This window comes from Ammospiza caudacuta, chromosome 18 (assembly GCF_027887145.1).
Source record: "Ammospiza caudacuta isolate bAmmCau1 chromosome 18, bAmmCau1.pri, whole genome shotgun sequence".
In the NCBI taxonomy this organism is placed as follows: Eukaryota; Metazoa; Chordata; class Aves; order Passeriformes; family Passerellidae; genus Ammospiza; species Ammospiza caudacuta.
Genome location: NC_080610.1, coordinates 15,355,062 through 15,368,312, shown reverse-complemented (window position 1 = coordinate 15,368,312; position 13,251 = coordinate 15,355,062). Strand labels below are relative to the sequence as shown.

The 13,251-nt window shown below is 50.8% G+C and overlaps 1 protein-coding gene across 1 annotated transcript in view; it reads left to right on the top strand.

The window, feature by feature from the left end:
• RIMBP2 (RIMS binding protein 2) overlaps positions 1–13,251 on the top strand; it is a 57,370-nt gene that overhangs the window by 8,955 nt on the left and 35,164 nt on the right. The window contains exons 2-4 of the mRNA XM_058816480.1: positions 8,339–8,428; positions 10,236–10,358; positions 11,785–11,889. Coding sequence (XP_058672463.1) covers positions 11,788–11,889 — 102 coding nt within the window. The 5' untranslated portion in view covers positions 8,339–8,428; positions 10,236–10,358; positions 11,785–11,787. The remainder of the gene's footprint in view (positions 1–8,338; positions 8,429–10,235; positions 10,359–11,784; positions 11,890–13,251) is intronic.

The following is a 13,251-nucleotide window of genomic DNA, read 5'->3' as shown; positions in this document are numbered from 1 at the left end:
AAATGCAGATAACAGCCTGCCCTCTGCAGGAAATGCAGATAACCAGTTCCCTCTGCAGGAAATGCAGCCCCTGCAGGCAGTGCCGCTCAGGAGGTTCCCTCTGCAGGAAATGCAGCTTAGAAGGTTCCCTGGGCTGCAGGAAATGCAGCCCCCAAGGCTCCCTGGGCTGCTCCCCCCAGCAGAAGGTGCAGGATGGAGCAGGGACCCTGCAGCAGTGCAGCGGCAGCAGTGAGAGCTGTGACTCAGCTGTAGCTCAGCTGTAACTCAGCATTTCTGCCCTGCAGCCCCGTTGCTCTGCACTTTCCCTTTTTAACCACCCTCAGGCTGTATATTTTATTTTCTCCTGACTCCTGTTCTGCTTGGTGAGGAGCCCCACAGGTCTGTCAGCAGAACTGACTGCACAGCTGCATGAAATCTGGAATGCCCAAGTGACAGAAATGGATTAGGCAGATAATCTCCCATCAGACTTCAAACAATTTCAACCATAGGGCTTTAAAAAGAGATAATTTTATATGGAGAATATTTTGTTAAAAACAGGTTATATTCATGGCACAGCACCAATAAATGATAATTTTATTTCCTTAAAAGAATTTCAGAGCAGTTGAAAACTGTAGAAGAATGTCTTTACTTGTAGGTTTGTCCATAAAGAAAATAATTTATTGTACATCTAATTATAATATATATTGTATTATTTTAATTTATATATGCTTATATAAATGCATATATATTTATTTATATATAATTATAAATTATATATAATTTATATATTATATATATCCTTTAAATATTATAAATTATATATTATATATAATAATATTTAATAATATACATCTAATTATAATAATTATACATCTAAATGAATAATACTGTTTTGTTTCTCATTCTTCTGTCCATTCTCCCCCATTTGCTGGCATTATTTATGGCAGGAGGAAATAAGTGAGGCCTTTGTGTCTCCTGCCACAGGCTGGGTGTGCTGCTTTAAGGGGCAGGCAAAAGGGAAAAGAAGCTGTCTTTTGTTTAAATATCACTTTTGGCCTTCACAAGTTGTTCCAGAGCAAATATTTTCTTTGAGAATTGGCTAAAAATAGACAGGAAGAATAATCCTCTGAGCTGTGATAAGCATTATCATCAGAAATCAGTCTTAGGAATCATTTCCACCATTAAACGTGGCGCAAATTGAGGGAGAAGAAAATGGGATTAAATCAGGCGCGGGGGAGAGAGCCTGCGACAACTTTTCTGTGGAATTCAATTTGTGTTAATTTGCTGGGAGCTCGGAAAATAGAACACCAGCGCGGCCCTGATGGAGGGAGAGGATGGCTAATGAGGGATGCCCAGCTCTGGGAGGGAATCAAACCCTGCCCATGCTGCTGTGCTGGAGGAGATTCAGGGCTGGGGGCTCCCAGAGCACCCCGGGGAGGCACAGACAGGGTTTGGGTTTTGCTGTGACGTGTTTCACTGCACGATTGCTGCTGGCCATGCTCGGCGCTCCAAGGGCAGCTGCCAGCAGGTTTGGCACATCTGCGGCAGGGTTGGCACACTTGCAGCAGCTTTTGCTCATTTACAGCAGGTTTTGCACACTTGCAGCAGGTTTGGCACATCTGCGGCAGGGTTGGCACACTTGCAGCAGCTTTTGCTCATTTACAGCAGGTTTTGCACACTTGCAGCAGGTTTGGCACATCTGCGGCAGGGTTGGCACACTTGCAGCAGCTTTTGCTCATTTACAGCAGGTTTTTTTGCAGACTTGCAGCAGGTTTGGTGCATTTACAGAGGGTTTTGCACACTTGCAGCAGGTTTGGCACATCTGCAGCAGGTTTGGCGCACTTGCAGCAGGTCTGGCACATTTACAGAGGGTGTTGCGCATTTACATCAGATTTTGCACACTTACAGCAGGTTTGGCACACTTGCAGCAGGTTTGAGATATTTGCAGCAGGTTTTGCACGCTTGGAGCAAAGGGTTTTTGCACATTTACAGAGGGATTTTGCACATTTACTGCAGGTTTGGCACACTTGCAGCAGGTTTGGCACACTTGCAGCGGGTTTTGCACGTTTGCAGGAGATTTTGCACATTCACATCAGAACGCTTGGAGCAGCACCCCTGGCACCGAATATGGGATATTCAGGAGCAATCCCAGCCTTTCCTGGGCTGTTTTCCCCATTTCATGGCACATTTGTCACTGGAGCAGGGCTCTGCTGGAGCCTCCTCTGCAGGCAGGGGTCGTTCTTCAGCTGATGGCTGGAGAAGAGAACCAGTGAGGAGAAATTTGTGTTCTAGAAAAGTTCATAAATGTGCGGCCATCTGGGGCCATCTCTAATTTCCATCCCGTGCCTCCTTTTGCTGATGGGGGAGATTTGGGGAGCGCGGCTCCATTTCGGTGTCGGGCTGGGAGATTGCATCTCGTTCTCCAGAGGAGAAGGGTGTGCAGTAATTTCCTTGCCATCCTCCACTCCCAGACCCTGCAGATGCACACAGAGCCATTGCCAGGTTGTTTTTCCTGAGCTCCTCTGGTAGCCGTCCTATGAACACATAACTCAGGGATTTCTTCACGTAGATGTTGCCTAATTGCAAAATCTTTGTTCATAATGGGAGATAAACTGATAATCCCTTTGATTAACCTTCTGTCTCAGCTCACTGAGAACCAGAAGCATCTCTTAAACTTGTTATCTGTTAATTTTTAACCCACACTAATTTCTTCTGGCTTTATTAAAACTAATTAGTTTGCTTGAGGACTGAAGATCTCTCAGCATTCCTTGGAATAAATAAATATATCATGAGAAAACATAAGCACAATGGAAAATTAGTTCAATAGGAATAGTTGAATAGTTCAAATCTATGTTAATGGAATTCATAATAAGTAGAAATACAGTTGGCAGTATCTGGACTCGAGTGTCTGAAGTGCTGGAAGTTTTTTGTGTAGTTTAAAACCTTCCCCAGGGTTTTGCTTTGCACAGAGAATTACAATTACCTTGTGAGGGATCCATTCTTTCTTCATGGACAGATTTTCCACCGTGGGTTTGGGGTTACCTGGTGGCTGGGAGAGCCAGAGGTGGTGCTGGCTTGTCTGGGATGGCTCTGGGGGTTGCTGTGCAAAGGTGACACCTGAGCTTCATTTCAGTCAAGCACAGTGGGTTTTGTTCAGTTCTGATGAGCAGAATTTGGAATAGGGAATATAAGGGATTCTTTGTGCTTGGTGTTTTGCAGAGTCCAGAATACTGTGCTTTTCTCATAAATTTCTTCAGTGTTTCTGTGTACCCCCTTGGCTCAGCACAAGGTGAAAAATGGGTTGTGCAGTCTGACTTGAAGGCTGTAATGTTATCTGTTCTGAAAACAGAGTTTCTGGAGCATGAAGAGCTGTTTTTGAATGATGCTTCTGGCACCTAATCCTTAAAATTATTCAGCATATTTTTCTCGTGTCTGTCTTGAAATGAAAAATTATCTTCTGTTTTCAGGTCACTCGTAACTTCTAAAAATTAGGCTTAACTTTTCGTAGAGATTTCCAAACTTATGCAACATATTGATATAAGTTTCTGCCTGATAAAATTACTCTGAGACAGCTGAGGAATTACCGATGTGCCAGAGTTCACAGGAGGGTTTTTAGCATTTGCATCTCTGCATTTCTCACTGAAGGATCTGCCAGTCCTGGGGCTCGTTGAGCCGTGGCTGCTGTTGTGCTCGGGTTGGGTGCATTCCATCCTTTTCCAGCGCCACGGGTGGGTTTTTCACCTGCCGGGGCACGGTGCTCCCGTGGCGACAGCTGATCCCGTTTGCTGCTCTTTGTGCGCGGCAAGGAGGAAAAGCCTTGGAGGGGCGTTTGTGGGAGCCAGTCTGGCTAATTGCATTGCAGGCATCAGCAGAACAGACCCAGCCTCTTTCTGGGCAAAATAAGCCCAAAAAGGACCCGCGTTAACCGAGGATTAACCCTTAAAAGCAGCAGCCTGTTGCATATTCATACACCTCATCCATGATGCACAAATTCCATCCAAACACAGGATTCTGTCTGGGCAGTGTCAGCTTCTTCCTCTGAATGCTGACTGTGTCTCAGGGCTGAGCCAGGTGGGATGAAGTTCATTACTTCTGATAAAAGAGCAATAAATTCTCTTTCTCTGAAAGGTTCAGGTGTCCTGTGGCTGCTGCCTCACTGCGAGTCCTTTCTTTAGAAAAAGTATCCTGCATAGCATAGTTTCTATTTTAACATTATGTTATGATCTAAAACTATATTTAACACACTATTTAAGAGAATTAATACAGCATAACTTTCTAACATATAATATTCATTTTAATATTTGCAAAAAGCCAGTCATGAAATACGCATTTTTCACAATGGAATGGGCTGGTGTGCAAGGCAGGTCACCTGCAGGTTTTTTTTGGAATAAAAATGCAAGGCAGGTCACCTGCAGGTTTTTTTTGGAATAAAAATGCAAGGCAGATCACCTGCAGGTTTTTTTTTGAATAAAAATGCAGCAGGGAGGAATTGTTGTGTTTTCACATTTTTCACAATGGAACGGGCTGGTGTGCGGGGCTGGTCTCTGCAGGGTTCTTTTGGAATAAAAATGCAGCAGGGAGGAATTGCTGTGTTTCCCCCCAGGATTCCTGCAGGACCCTGGTGCTTCCCAAGGCCAAGGCGCTGCTCAGTTCCTGATCCCTTTTTTAGCAGTGCTTTTTAAGAAGTGCTATTTTCGTGTGGTGTTTCTGGTGCTAAATGCAGCCTGCTGATTAGAGGGGTAAAGCTGCATTTGTTTTCCTTTGTTAGAACAGTATCATTTGCACGGAAAAGTTCCTATTTTTACAACGGAGCAAATCCAATTGGGGAGTGATTTCATTTGAAATGCAAGGGTTCCTGCGTAGCTTTCCTTTACCTTCAGGGTGGGAGTGGAAACACTCACGTTGTTAGTTTCTCTGCAGGAATTCATTAGTTTTTAACCTCAGAAAATGTCCAGCTGCTTTCCTGTGCTGCTTGCTAACATGTGCTTCACCATGGCAGTTGAGAGGAAGCATCAAATGGAAATAGTAAAACACCTAAAAACAGTAAGGCTATCTTGTTTATTTCTCATTGTATGCAATGGCTTTCCATGAAATGTCATTTATTGTGAGTGAACTTTGCTGCCTGTGGGAGCTGTGGCAGGCAGGGCTGTGCAGCTCTGTCCCCTGGCTGGGACAGGAGGGGACAGACAGACGGACAGACAGATGGACAGGGGGTGGCACAGCTGGGCAGGGACAGACAGACAGACAGGAGGGGACAGACAGACAGATGGACAGGAGTGTGGCACAGCCTGGGCAGCAGCAGCAGCTCTGCTTTTTCTCCTTTTTTCTCTGCTTTTTCTCCTTTTTTTCTCTGCTTTTTCTCCTTTTTTTCTCTGCTTTTTCTCCTTTTTTTTCTCCGCTTTTTCTCCTTTTTTTCTCTTCTTTCTCCTTTTTTTTTTTCTTTGCTTCCCCCCGTTTTTTTCCTCTGCTTTTTCTTATTTTTTTTTCTCTGTTTTTTCCCCTTTTTTCTCTCCTTTTTCCTCCTTTTCTGCCTTTGCTCCCTGCCTGCCCCAAGGTTCCTCCCTGCCCAGTGCCCCGTGGGCGCAGCTGTGCAGGACACGCTGCATTTATTGCACTGCGCAGAGCCTGCATCCATCCCTGCACGGCTGGGCTCAGAAAGGGTTAAAAGCAGGGTTTCAGTGCAGGCGGTGCCCCAGCCCAGCTGGGTTGAAGCAGTTTCTGTGCAGCTGTGGCACCGTGGCTGCAGTTGTGCCGCTGAGCCTGACTCAGCTTTGCTTTTCCAACCCAGCCCCTGGCAGAGGCAGAGGATGAGCTGGAGGTGCTGAGCCCGACCTTTGGAGCGAGTCATTTGCAGGGCCAGAATATGGGGGAAGATCAGAGGGTTCCTCATTGTCCCCTCGGGTCCCTGCAGGTTTCCCTTGGCTGGGTTCTGTCCTGCATCACCCTGACCAGGGCCGTCCCAGGGGATCAGAGCTCGGCGCAGCCCCCAGGCTCTGGCAGCAGCGATCCCAGGGAAGGGAGCTGCGGATAAATGAACAGGCTACAAGGGTTTTTAGAAACAAAAATAATTGGTGGCTGAGCAAGGCAGCGCACAGGGCAGCAGGTGCCTTTCTGCAGGCAGGGCAGAGCCTCCTTACCCAGACTGGGGTGTCAGATTGCATTAAATGCACCACAGCCATCCTCCTGCTGGGAATTCTGCAGTCAGCCCTCACATCCAGAGCAGGATTTTCACTTTTGTTCTGTTGTGAGCGCACATTTGTGCCTTCATTTCTGCACTTTGAGAGATGCAGCTTATACATGAGGTAGCACAGTTTATTTTTGATGTCTCTCATGTTTAATTTTCCATAGCTGTTTCTTTGTGAATTGTCTCATGCTCTCTGAAATATGTGCTGGTGTGTGAGCCCTTAAATCTGTGCAGGCTCTGGCACCCCAAAAACCAGCCCCAAAACCCCCGAAAACCCCAAAAATCAGCCCCCCAAACCAGCCCCAAAACCCCCAAAGCCAGCACTGTGCTGCCCTGCTGTGGTGAGCTCGGTGCTGCTGCCGGGCACAGGGAATGGGGAAATGCTTTATTTATTCATTCAATCTCCAGGAGGGAGCAGGGAGATATGGGGCTGCCAGGAGCCCTCTGTCCCCCTGGGAACGTGCTGGGGCTTTCAGAGCTTTTCCAGCTCCCACAGCTCCCACTGCCAGTGATGTTCTGTGCCATGGAATATCCCTGTGCCCACCCTGGGTCTGGCACGGCCATTCCTGGGCCCCTCCTCGCTGGCAGAGCTTGGGAAAGTGGGAATTCCTTGGTTTGGAGAAAGCACTGCTCACTAACAGCTCAGCCATCAGTGGGTCCTGATCTCTGTGCCCATCCTAACCCCAAACACAGACAAACACAAACACCTGCTGGGCAGCAAACAGCCTCTCACAGGACATGGCATGATTTCACATCTCTGTTTCACGTGCAAACTGCTTGTTGAGGGCAGTGTAGCTCTGGGGCTGCTGGGATTAACTTCTGGCTTTTTTCATTGAAGGTTTATATTGAACTGATCTGGGAGGCATTGAGGCAGATACTGGTCAGGGAGGAGTCACTGGGTTAGGCAGAAAGTCACCAACTGTGGTGGTGGGAAAGCATCCTTGGCAAAATGCAGGGCAGTTTCACAGCCTGAAGTCAGGGGGTGTTTCACAGGGTGTTTCAGGGGCTGTTTCACAGCCTGAAATAAGGGTGTGTTTCACAGGGGCTGTTTCACAGCCTGAAATCTGGGGATGTTTCACTGGGTGTTTCACAGGGGCTGTTTCACAGCCTGAAGTCAGGGGGTGTTTCACAGGTGTGTCGCAGACATTTCTTCACAGAAATCCTTTCTTTCAGATTTCTGTGTCTTCGGAAGGCCAGAGGCCCCCGAAGAGAAGGTAAACAATTATTATCAGCTGCTGTGGAATGCAATAGGATTCACCTTGATTGGCTCATTTTCTATGTTTATAATTAAGAGCCAATCATCAGTTCAAGCCAGGGGACTGAGTCCTTGGCCACAACTTTGTTGTGGGTTCTTTTCTATCTCTTCTTAGCTTAGCTAGCAGCTCTGCAAACCTCTCTCTATATTCTTTTTAGTATAACTATAATGTATTATATCATATATTAATAAATCAAGCCTTCTGATTAAGAAACAAGATTCACCGTCTCTCTCTCACCAGCAGCGACCCATGCAGGTCGCTGTAATACAGGAGTTTCAGGGCAGTTTCACAGCCTGAAATCAGGGGGTGTTTCACAGGTGTTTCAGGGCCGTTTCACAGCCTGCAGTCAGGAGCTGTTCCTCGGGGCTCCCCTGGGCAGGCTGTGCGTTCCCGCTCCTTGGGCGCAGGTGCCCAGGGCTGACCCCAGCCCCTCCAGGCAGGTGCTCAGGGCTGACCCCAGCCCCTCCAGGCAGGTGCCCAGGGCTGACCCCAGCCCCTGCAGGGCTCCCTGCTGCCCTCACACCCCTCAGGGAACACCCTGGCGCCCACACCGTGGAATTCCTGCCCTGACAGTGATTGTGACCTGGATCACCTCCAGAAGGCACGGCCCAGGGAGGGAACTTGGCTGGAATTTAAACACTTTGGCTCAGTTTCTGGCTTTTGCCACCTGTTATTGCTCCAGAGCCTTTGAGTCACTCATTCTTTGTCCTGTAATGGTTTTTTTTTTCTGAGCAAGCAATATAAATATTTCAAGCTGACATTTATCTGTCACTTCTAAACACACTGAGGGTACACAAATGCATCCTCTCCTTACTGCAGGGGTTTCAGTGGAAATCCTGGGGCTGTGACACGGACTGAGGGTGTGACACGAGGGTGTGACACGGAGCTGAGGGTGTGACACGCTTTGTTTCTGTTCCAGGAGCAGGAGCTGAAGGATGCTGGGCGGGAGGAGAACTGCCTGAGGCTGCAGCATGCCAGCGTGTGCCCCCGAGCGCTGCAGCACGGCCAGGTAACGCACAGCTGTGCCAGGTGTGCCCCCGAGCAATGCAGCATGGCCAGGTAACACACAGCTGTGCCCAGGTGTGCCAGGTGTGCCCCCGAGCGCTGCAGCACGGCCAGGTAATGCACAGCTGTGCCCAGGTGTGCCCCTGTGTGCCCCCGAGCAATGCAGCACGGCCAGGTAACACACAGCTGTGCCCAGGTGTGCCAGGTGTGCCCCCGAGCGCTGCAGCACGGCCAGGTAATGCACAGCTGTGCCCAGGTGTGCCCCTGTGTGCCCCTGAGCAATGCAGCACGGCCAGGTAACGCACAGCTGTGCCCAGGTGTGCCAGGTGTGCCCCCGAGCGCTGCAGCACGGCCAGGTAATGCACAGCTGTGCCCCTGTGTGCCCCCGAGCAATGCAGCACGGCCAGGTAACGCACAGCTGTGCCCAGGTGTGCCCCTGTGTGCCCCCGAGCAATGCAGCACAGCCAGGTAACGCACAGCTGTGCCCAGGTGTGCCCCTGTGTGCCCCTGAGCAATGCAGCACGGCCAGGTAACGCACAGCTGTGCCCAGGTGTGCCAGGTGTGCCCCTGGGCACTGCAGCACGGCCAGGTAATGCACAGCTGTGCCCAGGTGTGCCAGGTGTGCCCCCGAGCGCTGCAGCACGGCCAGGTAATGCACAGCTGTGCCCAGGTGTGCCAGGTGTGCCCCTGGGCACTGCAGCACGGCCAGGTAACGCACAGCTGTGCCAGGTGTGCCCCCGAGCAATGCAGCATGGCCAGGTAACACACAGCTGTGCCCAGGTGTGCCAGGTGTGCCCCTGAGCAATGCAGCACGGCCAGGTAATGCACAGCTGTGCCCAGGTGTGCCCCTGTGTGCCCCCGAGCAATGCAGCACGGCCAGGTAACGCACAGCTGTGCCCAGGTGTGCCAGGTGTGCCCCCGAGCGCTGCAGCACGGCCAGGTAATGCACAGCTGTGCCCAGGTGTGCCCCTGTGTGCCCCCGAGCAATGCAGCACGGCCAGGTAACGCACAGCTGTGCCCAGGTGTGCCCCTGTGTGCCCCTGAGCAATGCAGCACGGCCAGGTAACGCACAGCTGTGCCCAGGTGTGCCAGGTGTGCCCCCGAGCGCTGCAGCACGGCCAGGTAATGCACAGCTGTGCCCCTGTGTGCCCCCGAGCAATGCAGCACGGCCAGGTAATGCACAGCTGTGCCCAGGTGTGCCAGGTGTGCCCCCGAGCGCTGCAGCACGGCCAGGTAATGCACAGCTGTGCCCAGGTGTGCCCCTGTGTGCCCCCGAGCAATGCAGCACGGCCAGGTAACGCACAGCTGTGCCCAGGTGTGCCCCTGTGTGCCCCTGAGCAATGCAGCACGGCCAGGTAACGCACAGCTGTGCCCAGGTGTGCCAGGTGTGCCCCTGGGCACTGCAGCACGGCCAGGTAATGCACAGCTGTGCCCAGGTGTGCCAGGTGTGCCCCCGAGCGCTGCAGCATGGCCAGATAATGCACAGCTGTGCCCAGGTGTGCCCCCGAGCAATGCAGCACAGCCAGGTAACGCACAGCTGTGCCCAGGTGTGCCCCCGTGTGCCCCCGAGCAATGCAGCATGGCCAGGTAACGCACAGCTGTGCCCAGGTGTGCCAGGTGTGTCCCTGCAGTTTGGCAATGACCCTTTTTGTTCTGGCAATAATTCCCTGCAGTCTGGCAATAACCCTGGTTTTTTTGGCAATAATTCCCTGCAGTCTGGCAATGACCCTGTTTGTTTTGGCAATGACCCTTTTTGTTCTGGCAGTAATTCCCTGCAGCCTGGCAGTAATTAACCCTGTTTTATTTCCCAGGTACAATCAGACTATGCCCGCCTTCGGGAAGCCCTGCTCAGAGTGACCAGAGGACGAGATTTGGCTGTGGGGGGAAAACACCAGCTCCAAGCCAAGCTGGAGAACCTAGAGCAGGTCCTGAAGGTGGGTATGGATCCCAATGCCATCGGTGCATCCTCCCCTGCTGCCCACGGTGCCTGGTGCTCAGCCCTGCCCACCCAGCACTGAAACCCCTCTCAGTTTGGGGCAGGGTGCCAATGGGAGCCCCAGGCGCTGGGAGGGTCTCAAACAAAATTCCTGTGTGGGAATCCACTAAATCAGAGGGTTTGGGAAAGCTGCAAAAGGCTTCAGAGACAGCAGAACTGGGATTGGAGCTAAGCAGCAGCCATGGGATAGGTCAGCGGAAAATTTATTTAAAAAGTAGAAAAGCAAGGACAAATAGAACAATGGTCTGTGTATTAACACTTGGCTAGAATAACTCCCTAAACTACAGAAAAGTTTATCTAGCGAGATATTAGGAAGTTTGAAGCTTAATAATGGAGCTCTGTGCATTGTGTTTAAGGCTTACAAGCAGGTATTGTATTTGAAATAAGCAAGCATTGTTTAACCAAAGGTGTGTGTGCTTATGGTGACTGGATAGAACTACTGTCAATATAGAATATATACTATACAGACATAAATACTGTCAATGTGCTTTTGCTTTGTGTGATTTGTCAAAAAACTTTTAAAGTGAGTTGTAGCTTGATAAAACTCTCTCCTGTAGACAATAAGAGATATTCTGGGCTGTTCTTGCCCATTTTCTCCATGCATTTGTTTTCCCAAGTGCTGATGTCTCCCAGGTTTGTGTGCAATAACTCAGTGCTGCAGATAAGGCATTGTGCCTCTGCTCAGACACTATTGTGGCAATAGCATGTAATTTGGAAAATAAAAATCTTTAATACCAGGTTCACCAGGGAAGAGATCAGAATCTAGAAAGAGATCTCTCTTAACTCCCATTTAATATGAGGGTGTTTGAAAGCTACAGGGATGCTGGGGAGCAATATTAACCTGTAATGAAAAGATTTCTATCTGCAGAGGATGTCCTGACACTGCAGTCTGTGCTCCTCCAGGAGCCTTGCTCACATTCTGTGATTTGTTAGCATCCAGCACCCCTCACAGCTTCTGGGAGCTCTGTGTGGTGTTGGGAGGGATGAGCGCTTGACAAGAAAGTCTCACAGATGCGGATGCTTAGCAGAAAGATTTTTAAATGTAGAGTCTGATGAAGGAATAGAGATGGCAGTGTCAGAGCATGGCAGTGTCGTGGATTTGGGTCCTGTCAGTGTCAGACCCTGGGTCCTGGCAGGGCTGATGTCCAGGTGCCTGAGCTCCCTTTGGCTGAAGCTCTGACCAAACCCCAGCCTCCCTGGTTTCCTGCTGCCTCTCAGGTGCCAGGCAGGTGTGTGGGCAGCAGGGCATCCCTGGCCTGGCAGGCGGCTGGGGCTGTCCCTGAAGGCTGTCAATGAGGGCTGTCCCTCAAGGCTGTCCCCGAGGGCTGTCCCTGAAGGCTGTCCCCTCCTCCTCCTCCTCCCAGCACATGCGAGAGGCTGCGGAGCGGCGGCAACAGCTGGAGCTGGAGCATGAGCAAGCACTGGCTGTCCTCAACGCCAAACAGCAGGAGATCGAGCTGCTGCAGAAGGTACTGGGATGGGACAGGGATGGGATGGGGACAGGGATGGGATGGGACAGGGATGGGATGGGACAGGCAGGAGATCAAGCTGCTGCAGAAGGTACTGGGATGGGACAGGAGGGGATGGGGACAGGGATGGGATGGGACAGGGGTGGGATGGGATGGGACAGGAGGGGATGGGGACAGGGATGGGATGGGATGGGGATGGGACGGGGATAGACAGGAGATCGAGCTGCTGCAGAAGGTACTGGGGACAGGGATGGGGATGGGATGGGATGGGATGGGGATGGGAGAGGGATAGACAGGAGATTGAGCTGCTGCAGAAGGTACTGGGGACAGGGAGGGGATGGGAGGAGACTGGGGTGAGACAGGGACAGGGATGGGACAGGCAGGAATGGAGCTCCTGCAGAAGGTACCTGGGGACAGAGACAGGGACAGGCAGGTGGGAGCAGGAGCTGCAGGGACAGAGGAGCAGGTGGGATCCCCTGGGCTGAAGGGATTCCTAGCTATGCTCCCTGCCCTGGGGGCTCCCGGCCCTGGAACAGGAGGGTGCCCTGTGCTCCAGGGCTGATAAATGCTCCTGTAGCCTGCCCCTCTGTGGCTGAGCTTTTCTGCCCTGGAACAGGAGGGTGCCCTGTGCTCCAGGGCTGATAAATGCTCCTGTAGCCTGCCCCTCTGTGGCTGAGCTTTTCTGCCCTGGAACAGGAGGGTGCCCTGTGCTCCAGGGCTGATAAATGCTCCTGTAGCCTGCCCCTCTGTGGCTGAGCTTTTCTGTTCCCCATGGGGACAGGAGTGCCACAGTCCCCTGGGTTTCCTGTGCATTTCCATTGCTCCCTTCCGTGTTTGGCTGGGTAACACTTGTGCATGCCTTAAATGCCACCAAGGAGCCCAATGCTCATTTCCTGGCACTCAGAACCCGAGGTCTGTGCCATTCCCAGCGTGCTGTGGGTGCTCTCACTGACACATCCATGGCTGGTGGGATTTCTTTGGCCTCCTCTCCCAGACATGCAGTTCTACCTTTCCCCAGTAAATTAGGAAAAGGAAGTCTTGTCAAGGTCCTGACACATCACAGTTACCTTCCCTTTCAGGAACGTGCCACGTTTGTGTGGCAGGGGTTTGGTGCCCTGCACAGAAACTGAACAGCTCCTTAAACACCTCACTTCAAGGGCATTCTCCAATTCACAAATCACTTCAAGACTTTTTTTTCCCCCACACTGCAATTTCTCAGTATTCATTATAATACAAAAACCATGATGCTGAGTTTCAGTCTTGCCAAAGTCACTTAAAGCAGCAATTGTCTCAGTGCTAATGTTGATTCTCCCAATTGCTGGACTAGATGAAAACACAAATAATGCTGCTAATGATAATTTG